Raw genomic sequence first — 20268 nt, 5'->3', positions numbered from 1 at the left:
TCCCCAAAACAGATCCTATTAATATTTCATGAAAAATACTTAGGTTCACACCTAGGTAATTTACCTCTCCATTTCAATTAATCAGAATATTTTATCTAATATTTTATTTAAAATAATAAATCAAAATTAAATTAAAAAACAAAACAAATTAAGAAAACAAATTCTGTATATTTTTATTTAAAGAGAGTTAAATATTGACTTGATTTAGATTTTACAATTAAACGAAATTATATGTCGGATTGGATTTATAAATAAGATGGTTAGACTTTAGATTTTACAATTAAAACGAAATTATATGTCAGTTTGGGTTTACAAATGAGACGGTTAGGGTTTAGATTTTACAATTAGAACAAAATTATATGTCGGTATGGGTTTACAAATGATATGGTTAGGGTTTAGATTTTACAATTAGAACGAAATTATATATCGGTTTGGATTTATAAAAAAACATTTTAAGTTTCTAATTTTATAATAATGTATACATATTTTATTTCTTTATTCTATAAGGGGTGAATAAAGAGGTTCACCCCTAAGTATTGTCCATATTTCATCCATTCAATATGAATATTTTTGGTAAGTTAAATTCAAATGGATTTTTTTTGGACATGTCATTCATAAATATTCTAGTTATTTAATTTGATAAGATTTGGCCTATCTTAATAATTTCACAAAATTTATCTTAAGATTTTTGTCTATTTTAATAAGTCTCCCAATAATAAAATTGTAAAATGAAGAAAATGTAAGTTTTGTTTGACTTCTATAATAAGATAGTAGACTAATAAATTAAATAATCTTTAGATTATGCAGAAACTATGAACATTCATGTAGCACGATTCTTTTGATCAAATCATGTAACAAACCTAATCGTGATTAGATTTTTTCCACTATTCTAAAGATTTGTTGTTGTTTTTTTAATTATACTACCATCATATTATACAAGTCAAAAAAAAAAATTACATTTTTTTCAGTTCACCATTATATTATATAAATTTCTACACAAAATCTATTTTTTTTATTTTATTATTGCAATTAAATTAATTACAAAAAGTTGTTTCTATAGATCCAAAATTCTAGAATAATAAGAGCATTACCATAAAACTGAAGATAATAATAACAAAATCTGAAAGACTTTTGGATACATGTTTCCCTCTTTTTTAAATTTATAATTATAGGCAAATACATTATATTAAAATTTTCATCCATTTATATATACATATATATATATATATATTAATAATAACTTTAGGGTTATAATTAAAAAAATCTTATCCTTTGAAAGATACAAGAAGATATCTTTACAAAATTATATATATAATATATATATATTTTTTTAAAAATAAATTGGAAGTAGATCAAAGTCGGATCTGAATATCATGTTTCTCATAAATTAAAATATTTGGATCCATAGCCAAATTTTTTATATATAACTAGGTTTTGATAAAAATTATATATGATTGATTACGATAATAAAATATTATCTCATAAAAAAATTAAAATTAGTACTAAGGAAAAAAAATAAATTTCAAATACACAATTTTTTAAAATATAAAAATCAGTTGTGTTATAAAATCAAATCTAATACAAAAATCATAAATTTAACTTGACGTCCAGGCGAGGCAAATCAAACTGATGATCTCACATATCCTAAACTATTTTCTTTGACCACCAGAAAAACGAAACAATTTTATAATCATGAATTTAACTCGTTTTCATCTTTAATTGATCGCTACCACCTATGTTTTCGTGTTTTTATTCAATATTTTCTTATTCTTCATATTCTTTCTTGTCATTTTCATTGTCAAATTATGTGTTAATTGCCATCGTAACTTTTACCGTTTGATTCTTTGTTATACTCTTTTTCTTCTTCTTTCTCGTCAACTTCTTCACAATCTTCCACTGAAAAACCTTTTTTTAGACTACCAGACAACTTGTTAACCCATCAAACTCCAAGAACAAAATCATTTCTTTTCTCATAAAATTTGTGAAATTCATGATTACTAGCATAGTCAACACATGCACCCAATTTTTGACAATTTTATCCATATACTTATTTGGTTTTAGATCCACGCGTTTAGAAACTTCTCAAACCAAAATCCTTACTTGGTTTATAATATTTTAAAAACATAATAAAATATACTAATAATTATTTATTTAATATGAATCATATGATATATAGAAATATGAGTACACTATAAGAACATATTAATTATAAATAAATAATATCAATTATATTATATCATCAAATAATATCAACCGTATCATATTATCAAATAACCGTAACCGTATATAACAGTAACCGCTTGAACCGTAACTTATTTAAACGTAACCGTTTGTTAAACGGTTCTGGTTAAGGCTACAAAAATTTCTAACCATAACCGATGGTTAATAAACCTTAACCATGATAACCGCAACCCTGGTCATGCCTATGTATAGCTAATAAAACATGTGTGTTTGTCGTCCATCTTTTTTCTTTAAACCTCAAAATTTGACTCAAACATCAAATTAAGGTCTTGCGATGTCAATCCTTCTTCCTTAGACCCAAAAATAAAAAATTAATGAAAGAATATCAACTCATCTATAAAATCATACACAAAAATATGTTTTACAGCTCATAAGAAATAAAAAGCACAAATGTAGATAAATAAGATAATTTATGTTTTGCATCAATATTTATAATATTTTAACTATTAAAATGTTTCGAAATATAAAATTTGAACCTTTTAAAAATTTTCAATATTTATAATATTTTAAACTTTTAAAATTTAAAACTTATAATATTTAAAAACTTTTTAAAAGCTAAGAACTTTTAAAAGTTTCAATATTTATAATATTTAAACTTTTAAAAATTTTAAATATTATAATATTTTTTTGAAACTGTTTAAAGTTTTAATTTGATCAAATAAAAAACCAGATCAAACCAAATAAAACATTTAAACTTGGACGCCTGATAAATCAAGCTTTCTTGCTCATTCGTTGTTGGAAGCATATTAATCTTATTTATACTGGTTCTCAACCATTGTCTAAAAAGTTTATAGCCGATGTGGGATATTGTGCTTAGTTCTTTGATTTCCATAAATTTAAAATTTTCCTTTTTCTAAAAAATTCTGTAAATTTAAAAAATGTTAATGAATGACATGTCAAATCATGATAGATTGTTTAAAATAATTCTTAATATAGAAAATTCTGAAAATTGTATAAAACGTTAATAAGTGATATGTCAAATTTCTATTGGTTGTTTAAAATCCTATGTGGACGGCCTTAGGAGCTTATAGCTCCTACTTTTTATTAGTACTAGATTAGGATCCACCCGATGTGCGAGTTTAGAGTTTTTAAAATAAAATAGTCCGATGTGCGGGTTTAGAGTTTTTAAAATAAAATAAAATTTAACAAAGATTATAAAGTAAGTATTTTTAGTAAGTAAAAACTATCTATAAAAGTAAATAGATACACCGGTCTCATCAGAGGGTTTTCCATATGAGTCGGTGTAATTAAATTTGGATTTTTTTTTCTCGAGGGATGTCTCTCAACAGGGTGATCATGATCAACTGCTTCAGTTACTATGATTTTTATGGGCAATCTGGAAGACCATAAATTACAAAAAAATTAAGGTTTAGAGATCGAGACGAATGATATAATTGCTCAGGCTTTGGGCGATAAGTTAGTCTGGAAAGAGGCGCTATCTTTTACGGCGGTCATGTCGGCTCCATCTCCGTCCTCGAATGTCCAGGTTTCTTCACATTGTTGTCAAATTGATGGTTCTTGGAAAGCAACAAATGAGCATTCATGATTGGGTTGGTGTTGTTCCGTTGGTGAGGAGCGAACCTTGTTGTTGGGGGCCAAGTGTTTAAGACGGAGCCCTTCCCCTCTGCATTCAGAGTTAGAAGCGTTGTTATCGGCCATGGAGCGGATACGTGTTGAGTTACTCACTATTGAGAATTCCCCTAAATATTGGTCATCCTTCTTCAACTTGCTCGATGAGTTTAATTCGCTAGAGTTTTTTCCACTATTCTCCATCTTTTGGATCCCACATGCGATAATTCGAAGGCGGATTGTCTTGCCCGTGCTTTGCATTCTCTTATCTCTGAAGTTTCTTTTGTAAACCCTTTCCCTCTGGATTCGGCAACTAACCGATGAAATTCCTTTTAATTTATTGTTTGGTTGAAAAAAAAATAGACACACTTTTAGTTAAAGAAAATAGTTGTAGATGAGTTCAAAAGTATTAAAATTAAATTAAATTAAATTTAACAAAGAATATATATTCAATTTTTTTCGTAAGTAAAAACAATGTATAAAAGTAAAGAGATAAACTTTTAGTTATAGAAAATAGTTGTTTTTTTTTTTTGCTATAATACACTAATGTATATTCATTTACAAATCTACTGTCTATATTACCACTAAAAGTTTGTTTGTACACACAAATATATTTTATTGTTAAAATATACTCTTTAGTCTTAACTTCTACCAACAAATTGTCTTTATGAACACATTAAATAACCTATTATATGTCTCTTCACTTTAACATTTTTATAGTTACAAAAACGCATATGTTAATTTTACATACTTTTATCATATATATTACAATACCAGTCTTTTGAATAAATTATTTGATTGGTGGAAAAAATATGAGACGATCTATTTTATTTTTTTACTTCAACAAACTTTTTCTTTATGTAAAGGTGATTATTTATATTTTATAAATAGTAACTAATTGTATAATTTTCACAATCATTTTTATCTTATATAAAAAGTAATCTTTTTCTTGTAATATAGCAACAAAAAATTAAAATAAGTAAACAATATTATAATTTTGAATTTTATGGTATATATATATATAATTTATCTTATAATTAGATTTTAAATAAAATTAGATTTTAATTTATCTATTTACTTTTATATAAAACCTTTTTATGTTCGGTTTTGAATTTTTACATTTTTATTTTTAAAAATTTTAATAGTGAATTGACATGTGTCAACATCTGAATGATATAATTGACACGTGTCACGATCTTGTTAATGAGTAATTTTGTCATCAAGGTTTATATAATAAGATAGATTCTAATGATTAGTTTGTCTTAAATCTCGAATATTTGTTTCACCAATACAGATGATCTCGAATTTTTTGTCTATTGATTTTTTATTTATTTATTTAGAAGATGTTTTATATTAAATTTTGATGAATTTATTTATCTTTTCATTGAAAATTCACGAGTTAAAACATAAGCATTAAGCTATCAAACTAATAATAAGATAATCAAAGAGTATATAATAATAATAAATCAAAGAATTTATGTCAATAATTTAAATAATAGTTAAATCATTTGAATGTAAAATATCTTTACTATGCCTTATTAGCACATACCTTCTGCAAAAGAACTGAATCAGATGCGAGGTTTCTTCATTGTTGCATTCGAATAATCTCAAACTTTTTTAGGGTATGTTTTTGGGTTTGTAAGAAAAAACGGCGGATATATTCTTTTATAGAACCAATATATTGACCTAGATGACAAAACTATGAAAACATACAAAATGACGTCGAATAGATTTATTTACATGACGTCGTTTGGCATCTCTTAACTTTGTGTTGCCTAGACTAACTACTGCTACAAAAAAAAATTTATATGATGGTGTATACAAGTTACCTAAAATCAATCTTTTAGTCTATATATGATGTTCGTTGCGATTTTTCAATCTTTGCTTTGTTTTAGATATCTTTTTGGTTTTGTAAAAGGTTTTGTAATTCACAATGTTTTTACATTAATAAATCTAGCGCCGGTTAGTCTATCTGTAATATTTAAAATATATCTTTTTTTGTAGCATTTTTTTGTCAAACCCAATAAAGATTCCTTTAATTAAACCGGTACCAGAGTTTGTAAATTACAAACTAGTCGTATAGCTGATTTTGTAAGTTCATCAGCTTGATGATTGTTTTCACGATGCACAAAAGAGAAAGAAATTTCATAAAAAGCAAGAGATAAAACTAGGATACCGTGGATTGTAGAGCTCTTACGTTGGAGTCTCTGAATTGATGGCTTTGATCAACATCTGTGAATCTGAAGCTTCGGAATTTTTTTTGAAACCTAGATCTAGGGCTTGTTGTTGGGCAAGGGAGACGACAATCTCTTCTGCCAAGATCGGAGAAGCTATGTTTTGCGCTGCTGCTTTGTTTTGTATTTACGATGGAAAGAAGTGGTCTATGAAAATCCACTTGAATCGTGCATCTAGAGAGCCCACTCTCCACGCCACATCTATGAAACAAGAGATGGTATCCACTCCTAGAGCTGACGGTTGAAGTTCTCTCAAAGGTTGGATAGTTGGGGATTGCGGTAATTGAGCTGCAATCCACTCAAGAGCACTACTGAATGCTTGGGAAATGAAGTCCCGAGGTAAGGTTTGCTTTTGCTCAAAGAGTTTTTTGTTTCGAGTTTTCCAGATGTTCTAGAGGCCAACTCCCATTGGAGGTAGGTTGGTCTCCGAGTTTACTAACTCGGTTCCCATTTGCATGGTGGTTATTCGACTTGGTATAATTGTAGATTTAAAAGGTGCTTGATCACAAACTTGACAAGTAATCGGGCAATGGAATAAGAGATGTAAGGTTGTTTCCTCCTGGTTGCAGTGTGGACATACTATGGTTGGGTTTACCCCCGGGTCTTCAAGTTTACACCTACTGGTAATGCTTCATTCATAACTTTCCATAAGAAAAACTTGATCTTTGGGATACATTTAATATTCCAGACTTCTTTGTACCAGTCAAAATTGGTTGATGTTACACGTTGGGTGGGGATCGTCTCTTCCTTCAGAGATGCATCCATATAACCTGATTTCGCCGTATAGGCTCCTGAATTGGTAAGCAACCATATATGTCGATCTCTTTCTCCTTTTTTACTTGATCGGAGGGCAAGTATCTCATGTTCATACGCTGGTAGCAGTAGCTTAACCTTCTCTTGGTTCCAAGTTGTTGTGATAGGGCACATGAGACTATTCACTTTCATATCATGAGAAAGCTTTGTATGTGGTCCCATGGGGATGATTCTCTTTAACAGAGTATCGTTTCCAGTTCCAATAGCCTTTCTAAGGCTACTTCGGGGGAATGTTTAGAAGATTAAACGGAGTCCGATTCAGCTGAAATTTGGTGGGGAGCTTCGTGGTGCTCTAAGCTTTGTATCCAACGGTGGGTTTATGAAATGAACGGTTGGTTTATGTTTTGATCAAGTTTTTGTATTGTGGTATGGCGTAGACGATGTGTGGTAACTTGTAAGGTTGGGGTGTCGAGCGACACCAATAATGTGGTGTCGGTCGACACCAGTATGCATGTTATTGTATGTTTGGATCGTAGGAAGACAGCTGGAGTTAGGTTTGGATTAGGAAAGATCGACGGAAGTGATGTTGTGGGCGTTGGTGTCAACCAACACTAGGAGAGTGTCGATCGACACCATGTGTTGGTTCGCAAGTGGTGCGATGGGTGGCGTTCGACACCAGGTGGAGGTGCCGTTTGACACTTGTGGGGTTGATGGTAAATTGGAGTATCTGTGGGGAAGTGTTGTCCGTGGCTGGGCGGAATTAAATACTCCAGCCCACCTCTCTTGTTATTCGGTCGATAGGGATGGTTGGTTGTGCGACTCAATAACTAGATGAGGTTGGGTTTAGTGTATTTGTGGAAGTTTTTGTAATGAGTGATTTCTACGCCGTTGTCTCGTCGGAATTATACGGTTCCGATAAGATTATTTCCTGTGGATCCTGTGTGAGGATTAGGAATCCGGGTGCGGTCGTTTCAAATAATCACTCGTTATCTTCTTTAATGGCAATTTATTGTTAAGTGGAACTATTATACAAAAACGCAACATAGGGGTTTTCTGGTAAATTGACTACACTAATTCTGCAAAAAAAAAAAAAAAAGAACAAATCATTCACTTCAAGATAGCAAAAATGATATATGTAAACCAAATCAAAATTCTTATTAAGCTTAGATTAAGTAAATTTTTGAAAATTCGATAATTTAATTGAGTAAATATAACTTAATTATGTTTGCTTGACGCATCCCAAGCGAAATCAGCGTTTTGTGTACTCCTCTATATCTATACAAACAAACAGCTTAACCATTAACAACCGATTAAACCAAAAAAGCAGAGAAGACAAAAGATCAAATGAATTTGACCATTTCAGATTTATGAAACTTACATTGTAAGAAAATAGTGTCCACTATATTGGTACAACAATAACTGTTTAACTAAAATAAAATCTTAAGAATATGTTGCAACTTTGGACATTCATGTAACACAAGTTTTCTTTGTGGTCAACTAATTATTGTAACGCTTAATGATTGGTGTAAATTTTAATTTATATAAAGTGAATTAGAACTGGATATCCGTTAGGAACCTGGAGCCAAGAAAATTTTAGAGGTGTAGTGTCCGATCACTAGTAAAAATGTTCTGCATTGTTACAGAAATAATTATAGTTACGTGGTGTTTTTAGTAGCTAAAATATGTTTATTACAGAATTGTGACAAAAAAATTTAGTAATTATTTGGTCGTAGTAAATTTTTTTTTCATAGCAAATTGTCGCAACTTGCTACAATTTAGATACTAATGTAAACGTAGCTATTTGCTACAAAATGATACATTTATCTACCACCATTTGTTACAATTTGCAGCAAAAACATTAGTAGCAACTATATACAAAAAGTTACAAAATTTTGGTGACTAATAGACTCACAACAAGCTAAACTTGTTACTTGTCGTAAACTTGTTACAAAAAACGACAAATATATGTTCACAGTAGCTTTTATTATATCAAAATTTTTGAAAGGTTTTATATCTAGCAACAAAAACAAATTATGAGAAAATATGTAAAAAATTAAATTGCAAAACATACACAATTACAATTAATGTTAAACTTAGTTTAATATCATACACTCAAACAAGATAGAGTTTTAAACTCTCAAACAGAGAGTTATAAATACATTCAAAAAGATAGTTTCCCAAACCAGAAGAGTATGTCACGTGGTTTGACTTGAACCCCATTAGTTGTGCATGTCTGCTGCTCCTTAACCTCGAGAGCAAGTTTCCAGACAACGTGCTCTAGTTTGGTTCCAACCAAGATGACAAGCTTAAACAACAAACAAATACAAACACATTCTCTTAGTGTTAGTGTCTTATGAATTTCAAGCTTTTTACTTATTCTTGCTTTTGTTTACTTACAATGGCAGGGATGAATGATAACCAAAAGTATATATTCAGGCCTGCAATGAAATCATATAATTAGTAAAGACAAGGCTTAAATATGGAGATACAAATGGAATGCACTTTGTCTTTATGTAACCGATGAGTTACCATGAACATTTATGCAGATGCATACTATGTACAACTTCACGATCAGTAGAGTGCCTGATTTAACCAAAAAAGAAAGTAAAGTATTAAAGAAAGAACGTAACTAACAAAGCATAGAACTATCAAGAACTAACCAAAAAAGAAAGTCATGTATATAACGAGCCATAAACACACAACATATACCTTCCAATATAGAGATTCTGTAGCAGAGAATATTGCTCCAATGGCTATGTGACAAAATAGATTAAGCCGATGTGACAATGAAAGAAATAAATTAAGTCACAGAGCATCTCACAGTGACTTGGCAAATAAAACAGAACATGATCCTATAGCACCCGAGACCACAGCATATGAGAAAGGAAGCAACATTGAAGCTTCTTGTCCCTGATACCAAACAATGAGTTCGTGTGCTAAGTAGCTACATTGAGATGAATGAACCTGAAAAAAACAAAGCATACACAAATATTTAAAGTTCAGAAGTCGTGATTTAAGAGAGAACAAAATCAAACATGAAAGAGAGCAATATGTATATGTATCAGATAAAGAGCAAAATCAAGTAGCAGTGAAAGTAATATACCCATTTACAGAAAACTTTTTCTTTCTAAGCTTTTTACACAATATTATACCAAAGGAGAAATGTATAACACAAAACAAACCTCCTCGTTGAGAACAGAAGTGGGTGAATCAGCAGAGGCATCTTTCTCCGTTTCAACGTCGATGACCATTTCCGGAGCCCTAAGAATCCAAAAAATCCAAAATCGAGATATATAAAACCAAAGAAGTTTCCAACAAACTAAGGATATAATCCAATGAATGACAAGCAAAATTTCGCAGAGACGGAGCCAAAAAAATAACCCAAGAACAGTGAGCGATTTCGAGGGCGTTAAGGACCCAGAAAATCGCCGGAGAGACTTACGGAGTGAATTTTGCGGAGCGTAGGCTAACCATCGAAGAAGAAGGAAGGAAACTCTGGTAATGTCGAAATGCTCCTAGCTGACGAACGTTTCTCCGATCTGAAAGATTGCGAGTCTCTCTCTCATCTTCCTCCTCAGGTCATGACCACGGAGATCTCATTTCCCACTCTCTCAAAACAGATTGCCTTAGTTTTAATTTGGGGAAAAAAAAATTTAGGTCACTGAGGAAGGGAAAGAAAAATGTTATTATAAGTGTTTAAGTGCTATAAGTGTTACTACAAATGTCTAAAAATGTTATTATAAGTGTTACTACAAATTATAATATACTATTTGTCACTACAAATTATGTATGTTACTATTTGTCACTATATATAGCTACACTTAGTAACTAATTAGCTACAATAACTATTAACTTAAATTTTGTCACTAATTTGTAATAATTTATAGATATTATTTGTTATTATTTATTTTTGTAGCAAAAAATGTAACTATATGATACAAATTTACTAGTGGATCCATGAAAATTGGTTTATATATATGTCTAGAAATGCCAACCAAATCGATAAAGAAGCTTGTCGTATCGAAAAGCACATGTTTGTCTTCAACGTATAACTTGTCCTTAACCTACAAATCAAAGTGTTCAAAAGTCAAATGTATGTGAATATCGTCGCCCCCATGCATACGATGATTTTTTTTTTTTGACCAATATAGCAAAGAAGACACACGAAGCTTTCAAACGAGAAATTACAACATACCCAAATATATGTGATGAAATCGAAAACCCCATGCATACGATGATTTTTTTTTTTTGACCAATATAGCAAAGAAGACACACGAAGCTTTCAAACGAGAAATTACAACATACCCAAATATATGTGATGAAATCGAAAACCCCATGCATACGATGATTTTTTTTTTCTGACCAATATAGCAAAGAAGACACACGAAGCTTTCAAACGAGAAATTACAACATACCCAAATATATGTGATGAAATCGAAAACGAAGCAAAATATGTAAGACAAAAATGATAGATATTGATAGAAATGTAGGAATATATATACTATATGTAATGAAAAAAAAAAAGAGCAACTTTGGTAGATAACTATGGTAGAAGAAAAAATAGAGAGAATAACATTTTGGCAGAAATAGTTAGGAAATAACGTTTTCTCAAGTGGGGTAGAGGGAGAATAAAGACTAAATTAACCTTTTTGAAAAATTTACGGCTAGAAAAAAAACATGCAGCAACTTAAAATTATATAATTTTTTCTTGTAAATAGCATGTGATATTAATAAATTAATATAATCACTTGAAGTAAATATAAAAACATGCAGCAGTTTAAAATTATATGAATTTTTTTTGTAAATAGCATGTGATATTAATAAAATAGTATAATCACTTGAAATAAATATAAATAGCATGACTTTCTTTAATCTCATATGTCATGCCGGCGTTGCAGAGATATCCGACCATAGGGGAGGGGGGAGAAGCAAGCACAGATAAGGGGTGTTAAACCAATAGGAAGAAATTAAGATAGAGAAAGAGAGATCAACAATAGAAAAGTGGGAGATTAGAAAAGGAGATCCAATGGTAAAAGAGATCTGATGAAGGGGGTAGTGGAAAAAATAAAGAGGAGATCCAGAAAGATACAATAAAAGTAAAAGATTTGGTGGTGGTGGTGATGGTGATGGTGGCCATTAAAAACATAAAAATAGAGAAGATGGTAATCGCTGTTAGGAGAATTAAACATAGAGGAGAAAAGAAAGAAAAAAATAAAAAAAAAAGAGAAAGTGGGAGAAGTATGTAATTTTAAGATACATAGCCGATATACACACATGGGTCATAATTAATTTATCTATTTTTCTTAATTTCATGATTATCTAGTATATATACTCAATAAAAAAAACTGATTGGAGAAATTATAATAAAGTTTGGAATAAAGACCAAAATAATAAGCCGCATAAGTTTGGTACGAAATATTACAAAACAAAAAAAAAAACAAAAGAGCTCCTTGAGGCTTGAGCTGAGAGAGTTATTTAATCTTTTTTTGGGTTTTTTAATCTTATATATACTAAGTCACTCTAGTTTCTTAGTTTCCAGCACCAACAGGTCCAACACAGTCGCTGTCCAGTCTGATCTTCTTACTCGGTGGTTCAGCTTCTTCCTCTTCTTCCTCTTCTCCTCCTTCTTCGGACTCTGTGTTTCCTTTAGAAGACTCTGCTGCGTCATTGCTTGATTCATCAACGGCTTGAGACTCTTCCTCTTTCTTCTTCAGATTCTCAATCACCTCCATCAGTTCTCTGTTCACCTGTTTTATCAAAGCATTTATATGTTATACCCAACGTTATTACATTGGGAATTCCAACTAAGAATGTATAAGAAGAAGAGATGAATTAGTTTTAACCTGTGGGTTCTGGAGAAACTCAGAGAGGTCAGTAGTGCAACAAGGACAGGTCATGACGTTCTTCTTTGCGCGTAGTGTGCGCCCGCCTCTGCTCCTCTCTCGCACTTGAGCTATCCCAGCAAATTTAGCTTCTAAGCATCCCTTGCAGAAGTTGTGAGCACAAGGCGTTGTCACTGGAAGATTCATCACTTTCTGACAGATTTGGCAGCTAAATTCTGTGTCACACCAGAAAAAAAAAAACACAATTAACAGTTATGGATTGTGCTCTAGATACAAAAGCATAAGTGACAGTCGATGTTTATACCTTTGCGAAGTTTGTCCATCATAGAATTCTTTCCTCTTTTCCTAACGATCTTCCTATACTCAGGATCCAGAGCAGCAATACACTTTCTACTAGCAGGTGGAGACTTCATCCATTTCCAACGACCATCAGCTTCCTAATCAATGAATAATGTATACGCAGGCACAAGGGAAAAGGTTAGAAATAATGAACCAAACCAAAGAAGAATATTTGGTATCTGCTCAAACTAAAGAAAGGCTGTACTAACATCGAAATCCCATGATGGCTTCTCCTTTCTCACAAACAGGTCAGTAGCTTTCTTGAGCTCAGGAATAACAGGCAATGGCCTTGGACGATCACCAAGGTCATCACTGCAGTATAGTTCAAAACCTCATGAGGCATTAAATATAGCAAATACAGAAATAAGGCACATTCCAAAAGAAAATATATATATCAAACCTGGCCCATGGAGCTGCCTCATTGTCACATCTAACAAATAGGTAACGACAGACCTTAAAAGAACCCTACGGAAAACAGATGAGTAGGTCAGGATAAAAAAACAATCACGCTCAAAAAGTATCGGTGAACAATTCAGAAAGTTATCTATTTGTTTTGAACCTGTATTCCAACTTTTTGCCAGCACTTCTCAATCCTGTACACACCATCATATCTCACTCCTTCCTCAGGGGCATATGCAGAACGCTTCTCCTTGTGAGACCTGAAAATTGAAGAGTCAGGATAACATTCTGCTCAGAGTAATATCGACCAAAAAAGATAAACTAGAAAAGAACACCCGGTAAGTACAGCAAGCTTAGCTGAGCGGAGCTCTATGACGACAAACAATCTATTCTTGTTCAATAAAGAAAGCAAAATTTGACACAGGAGCATCCCAAATCCACTTATAGTTAAAGAAAGACTGCAAAAAAGTGAGAATGATAACCTGACAACTCGGACAGGATAGCCCATTTTGCAACTAATTCTTAGAGCCTCATTCATTTTCGTAAACGTCTGGTCGAAAGACTGTATCTTGCTAGTTCTTTTGTTTCCAGTGAGATCCCTTCCACCACTGCAACACACATCCAAAGACATTAACACAAATATTTCTACAAGAAATAGCCAATAGTCCAAGCACCAAAGGATATGTAAAGCAAACCTTCCAGTGTAGAGGAACCATTCACCATGGTCCTCATCATCTTCATACCCTCCAGAGAGAGCAACTGACTGAGCTCCAAAACCCGATTGGCCAGCGATTCCAGCAACATGAGGGAAATGCGCTCCCCACTGCCTACAATCTTGCCTGTCATCCCAAGACTCACCAACCAAGACACCTTTCTTTCTAGTGGGATCATTATCCGCTGTTATCGGACCAAAATAATCACCAGGTATCGTCACATAAATCTTACCACTACAAGCATTAGCTTTCCCAGTCTTTTTAGCCCGCGAGGTAGTAAACGCTTTGTCAGGCCTGTCCTGGTTCCGGATGAAATGCTGAACCTTGGCTGCAGTTACCTCAACAGCACAATTTGAAGCCTTTGCTAAACGAATAGCAGAGACTAGAGTTAAGTTGATGCGTGGATTATGCGCCACGTGTTTCGGAATCTTTCCTCGGCATGTCATACAAGTTAGATTCCCTTGAGCTACCCATTTCTCAAAACATTTCAAACAGAAGTTGTGACCACACGGTGTCTACAGCCACAAAGGAACACAATAAATCACATCAGTCTCCATACTCTTAACTAACCATACAATCACAAGCATACAGATTCAATACTACTAATCTCAAAGATCTAAAGAGTTATTAACAAAATCGATGAGAACGAAACTAACCGTGACAGGTCTTTCTGGCAATTTAATGCAAATAGAGCAACAGATATCTTCATCATCATCGCTCTTCTTCTTCTTATCGTCTTCTTCATCGTCACCACCAGCAGCAGCAGCACCACTCATGAGTTTTTGCCTTTTTTTGGCTTTCTGAGCTTCGGTGAGTGTCACATCAGCCTCAATCGCACGGACCGCTGCTACGAGATCCGAACCGCCGGCGCTTCCGGAAACCGGAACGGCGGAATCGACGACATCGCCGGAGCAATCGGGACACTGCCACTCTCCAGTCAAAGAAACGAGCGATTCCGGGAGGAGACACGCCACGTGCCATGGAGTGACGCACGTGCTGCACGTGAGCGACTCTTCCGCTGGTGGAGTGGCCTTGCACCGCATACACACACCATCTCCGTCGCAGGGAACCTGAATCTCAATCGCCATTGTTGAAACGAGTGTGAGAGAAAGAGAGAGAGAGAGATTTTGGTGTTATTGAGATTTGGGGGAAATTATAAAAGGAGAGAGGGGAAGAGAGAGAGGCGGGTCTCGAAAATATTTGGGGGGAAGTTGAAAAGTGGAGCGTCTTTTTTCAAAACTGAATTAAATGAAAAAATATCTTAAAAAAAAAAAAAAAGAGAAAAATAAATATCTCACAGTTTTGATAAGATAACTAATATATTTGACTGAATGACAACTAATATATTTGACTGAATGACAACTAATATATTTTACTTCCCTTTAAAAGGTGTGGTCTGGGTCAATATTTTATTATTTAATGTTTTTATTAAATTTATGTTGAAAAGTTGGGTTTGTAACGGATAAATATGTGGTTTAAGAAGAAAAGACAATTTTTCTATTATATTAAAATGATTAAAGTGTAATTCTGAATTTTGATATTGTAACCGATACGTACGTGATGATTTAAGAACAAGAAAACAAAAATAAGTTATGAACTAGTGGTGTTAGGCCATCATTACAACGAGAATACTCTTGGTGTTCTAAGCCTAAAAAAATTACAAAAATAATGAATAGTGGATTTAGAACTATTTTTTTGATCTTGAATAAGAACTGATTTAAGCCCAGTTCTTATTCGACGTGGCTTCACGTGATTGGGCGAGATTTTTTGGAAAAAAAGAAAATATTTCATTTATATAAGTATGCAATTTAAATAAGTATGCAATTTAAATATTAATTTATAAGTTTTTATAATTGTAATATGTTTAAGAATATTAGATTAATTTATAAGTATACAATTGCTTTTATATAAGTATGCAATTTAAATATTAATTTATAAGTTTTTATAATTATAATATATTTAAGAATATTATATTATTAAATCTTATGATTTTAAACATGTTCTTCCAGTAACTAACTTTTTAACAAAAGATTTAAACTAATGATGTTACATTATTTCCATAATATTTTTACTATAAAACACCCAAAATTGTTCCCTATAATGCCCTTAGTAGTTTAGTGGAAAGTCACTGTTTCTTCTAGTTTGAATTGTATTTTTAATTGGAGTTTTAGAATTTATAAATGTATATATTAATGTGACTCTAATCTGTTAGAAATTAATTTTCATATTAGATCCGAAACTAGACCATTGTCCATTGGAAATTTACAGATTGTCTTCGGTTTTGGTTGGGTCAAGTCTATTTCGGGATCATCTCGTCTTGTTGCCATCTGGGCTTTTAGACCATCTCCAACAATCCTTCATATGGAGTGTCTAATTAATTAGAAAAAAAAAAAAAATTTTAAAAAGCAAAATAACAGGAGAGAAAAACTGAAGAGTGTTTTTGAGAAGAATAGTAGAGAAGCTCTCTTTGTCGTTTTACACTAATCTTTGTCGCAAATTGGTTCCATATCGAATAGTAATATCGAATAGCAAATCGTTTTACACTAATCCGTTTTTTTTTAATAATAAATAATAATAATCTTTTATCCTATAAAACATAAATCATCTGTCCAATAACATCAAGCCATATCAGATTTTTTTAAAATGAAAATAAATCGACAAAAACTTTAACAACGGTATAGAAAGAGAAAAAAAAACTGAATCTGTCGAGAAAAAAAAAGAGAAAAAAACTAAACCAATTTAGTGAAAATGTAAAAACCCTTGGCTTTCTTTTTTAAAAAAATATATCCACGATCTAGAGTTCTTTGTCTTCCATGATCTTCAAATAAACTTCCCACTTTCACCACTTCTATCAACTGATCTTTTTCAAATCACTATATATACACAATTCTCCTCTCAGTTTCACCAAACCACCACCATTAAATCTGCAAAAACTGAAACTACTTTTACGAACATGACAATTTTCAATTACATCTCGGAACCGTCCTTTTTGCTCGACCACCGAGCCCGATCAAGAAAAAATCTCATTTCAGCCTCACCCCCCCCCCCCCCCTCGAAGCTTCGCACCGTTTTCATCGTCTTCTTTCTTTATTCTGAAGGTGATTCTTTTGTTCACCCACTCCTTCTTAAGATCACTATAGAATCTGGAATTACTTTTGATTTGTAATTTTGAAGGTCGTTTGTCAATATAATTGCAGGTACGATTGTGGTTGTTTGCTACATGAAGCTTGATTTCACGTAGTGCATATACGCTACAAATACATTTGAAGTTCTTCTTTGTTTTGGCGTTATTGGTGAGATAACAATGAATAGTAAAAGAAGGCATCATATATATTGCTTGTGGATGATAAATTGGTAAAAATAATTCTAATTATTTATGTTTTCTGCTGTAGAGATGAGTCGGGAGTTTGTGTGAGTAAACAGTATTATGTACAGTTAGCAGTAGCACCACAACTTTGAAGGAAAGAGAGGAAGTACTTAGAGCAAGGCCAATGGAGTAACCCATAATTAAATTAATCATATAATTTTTATTAATCTAATCAAAACAACCCATTAAGTACTTATCAAAATTCTTCCTTCCACTAGAGTAACCCACATAGGTTTCTCAATCATTAAAATTATTGTTTATTAATTTTGAAATTTAATAATTTTAAATTGAAAAATAAGTAATATTAGTTACTTATATTAGAAATAAAAATATTTTACAGAATTCAGAAATACTAAACATATTTTACAAAATCGAGGAAAATAGACAAATATAAATTATAATAGAAGAAACGAGCTACGGAAAAATAAATTAAATCCGTTCTATTGTTGGGTTGCACCAAATTTTTGCCAGATATGTTCAATCAAGTCTTTTTGAAGGCGGTCATGCATTTTTGGATCCCGAACGTCATTTCGCATGGTCATTATATTATGGAGATTCGTTGGCCTATCTGTTGAATATGATAAATCCACATGAGAAGTTCCGCTTCCTTCTCCTTGATAAAACTCTGATGGATCGTAGAAACTATATTCATGTCGTTCGTCTTCCACTATCATGTTATGCAATATTATACAAGCTCTCATTATCTTGCCTATTTTTGCTTTATCCAAAAAAAGTGCGGGATTCTTTACGATTGCAAATCGAGCCTGCAAAACTCCAAATGCACGCTCTACATCTTTTCGACATGCTTCTTGATATCTAGCAAGGAGTTGGTTTTTTTGACCTTGTGGAAGTGTAATTGATTGGATGAAAGTTGCCCATTTTGGATAGATACCGTCAGTGAGATAGTACGCCATTTTGTATTGCCGTCCATTGACAACGTAGGTAATTCTAGGAGCTCGACCCTCTAGTATATCATCGAACACTGGTGAGCGGTCCAAAACATTGATATCATTTAATGTACCTGGTGGTCCGAAAAAAGCGTGCCAAATCCATAAATCTTGCGATGCCACAGCCTCTAGTACGATTGTCGGTTTTCCAGATCCACGTGAATACTGTCCTTTCCATGCCGTCGGACAATTCTTCCACTCCCAATGCATACAATCTATGCTCCCTATCATTCCGGGAAAACCACGATATTCTCCAATATTCAGTAATCGTTGGAGGTCTTCCGCTGTAGGCCTTCTGAGGTACTCTTCTCCGAAAAGATTTATAACTCCGCTAACAAATTCTTCAAGGCATTTGTGCGCAGTGGTGTCAGCAAGTCGTAGATATTCGTCCATCATATCTGCTGCACTTCCGTATGCCATCATACGAATTGCTGCCGTACATTTTTGAAGTGCAGAAAGACCGAGCCTTCCAGTTGCATCTCGTCTTTGTTTGAAGTAAGGGACCCCATGTTCAATACTATTAACAATACGCAAGAATAACGGTTTGTTCATTCTAAATCGACGGCGAAACATACCTTGAGTGTAAGTGGGATTCTCACTAAAATAATCACTCCATAACCGATTGTGGCCTCCTTCTCGGTCTCTATTAATGTGCACTCTTCTGAAAACTGGTAATTGTGGATCTTCCGATTGAGTCCAATGGTTCTGAATTTCCTCCACTATACTGTCAACTTCTTCCTCTACCATATCATCAACTTCTTGATCAGAACTCCAACTTGACATCTTGTTAAAATATTTGTGGGTTTAAAGATAGAAAATTTGATCCTTTATTGTGGATAAATGGTTTTTTTGTTTTTGGGTTTAGAAGATAGAAACTGTTTGAGAACAAGGTTATGGTTTTAAAAGTTTACAACTTAAAAAAAAAACCTACAATCCGAATGAGAGATACAAGAAATGGAAAGAAGGATGATACGAATGAATCTGATATGTGGCCAATATATAGAAAAGGCAAAACATAACAGGCCGAAAATGATTCACAAGTCACTAGGACCACCGAGAAACATACAAACATACAAAAAACAACATGTCGCATACAAACAGCTTCACGGTTCTTAACAGAACATGACCACCTTCACGGGACTCACCAAAACACAGGACTCTGTCTAAAGGTGTGTTTAGACAGAGATAGATGCACTATAAACGTGTATCTATCCAAGATTAGACAACTGAAAAGTCTGAGTTTATGTTGATTAGATTGTAATTGGATTAGATTGTAACGAATGTGTTTACTTTTGTAATGTGTGTTTGCGGAAGAGGAATATACACTAACAGTATAGTTAGATGTAAACTTGAAACACAAATTGTTAGTTGAAACCTAGATAGTTTAAAATTGAAAAAATTATGGTTTTTTGTTTTATGATTTGCAACCATCAGCTTTAGTAGCATCATATCTTATCAGACATGATGTCAAATTTTTTAAAAAAGATTTTCAAAAAGTAGTCTTTAAAGTCAAGCCTATTTTCAAATGCAATCATTTACATGAATGACTCAATTTTCTTTATAATACAAACAAAAGCAGCAAAGCATCTTCTTTTTCAAATAGGATCCAAGCACCATTTTTCAAAACAAAACAACAATCACTTGCTACCAAGCCGAGAACATGTTACAACATACATGAAAAGATCAGAATGTACCTGGTTTTAAAACAGTCTCCACAATCTGGATGATCAATGAAATCAGCCAATGTCAGCCGCCTATTGTTCCTGTCAGAACACAGTGAACATCTTTAAGTAGTTAGAATCGTTTCTTAGTTTTATGGAATCAAAATTTTTAAGTAAATAGAGACTAAAGTGATGCTTACTG

General features: G+C 32.7%; 2 protein-coding genes and 2 long non-coding RNA genes across 5 annotated transcripts; all 4 read right to left on the bottom strand.

The window, feature by feature from the left end:
• LOC104701196 lies at positions 8840-9354 on the bottom strand. Of its 2 annotated transcripts, XR_753777.2 has the most exons (3): positions 9327-9354; positions 9195-9235; positions 8840-9102 (listed from the first exon to the last, which is right to left on the bottom strand). It is a non-coding gene; the product is annotated as an uncharacterized LOC104701196 (long non-coding RNA). The 2 variants fall into 2 exon arrangements; XR_002032690.1 differs by having other exon boundaries at positions 9195-9348.
• On the bottom strand, positions 9529-10477 carry LOC104701195. The gene is made up of 3 exons (XR_753776.2): positions 10240-10477; positions 9901-10058; positions 9529-9761 (listed from the first exon to the last, which is right to left on the bottom strand). It is a non-coding gene; the product is annotated as an uncharacterized LOC104701195 (long non-coding RNA).
• On the bottom strand, positions 12159-15263 carry LOC104701194 (E3 ubiquitin-protein ligase ORTHRUS 1-like). Its single transcript, XM_010416844.2, has 9 exons — positions 14748-15263; positions 14074-14606; positions 13861-13986; positions 13539-13638; positions 13380-13444; positions 13189-13291; positions 12945-13077; positions 12641-12855; positions 12159-12544 (listed from the first exon to the last, which is right to left on the bottom strand). The coding sequence occupies exons 1-9, from the start codon at positions 15177-15179 to the stop codon at positions 12326-12328; spliced, it is 1926 nt and encodes a 641-aa protein (XP_010415146.1). The 5' UTR covers positions 15180-15263; the 3' UTR covers positions 12159-12325.
• Positions 17899-19188, bottom strand: LOC104704640 (putative nuclease HARBI1). Its single transcript, XM_010420691.1, has one exon. The coding sequence runs from the start codon at positions 19186-19188 to the stop codon at positions 17899-17901; it is 1290 nt and encodes a 429-aa protein (XP_010418993.1).

The sequence above is a fragment of the Camelina sativa genome, chromosome 7, assembly GCF_000633955.1.
Source record: "Camelina sativa cultivar DH55 chromosome 7, Cs, whole genome shotgun sequence".
Taxonomy (NCBI): domain Eukaryota; kingdom Viridiplantae; phylum Streptophyta; class Magnoliopsida; order Brassicales; family Brassicaceae; genus Camelina; species Camelina sativa.
This window is presented reverse-complemented; position numbering and strand designations above follow the sequence as displayed.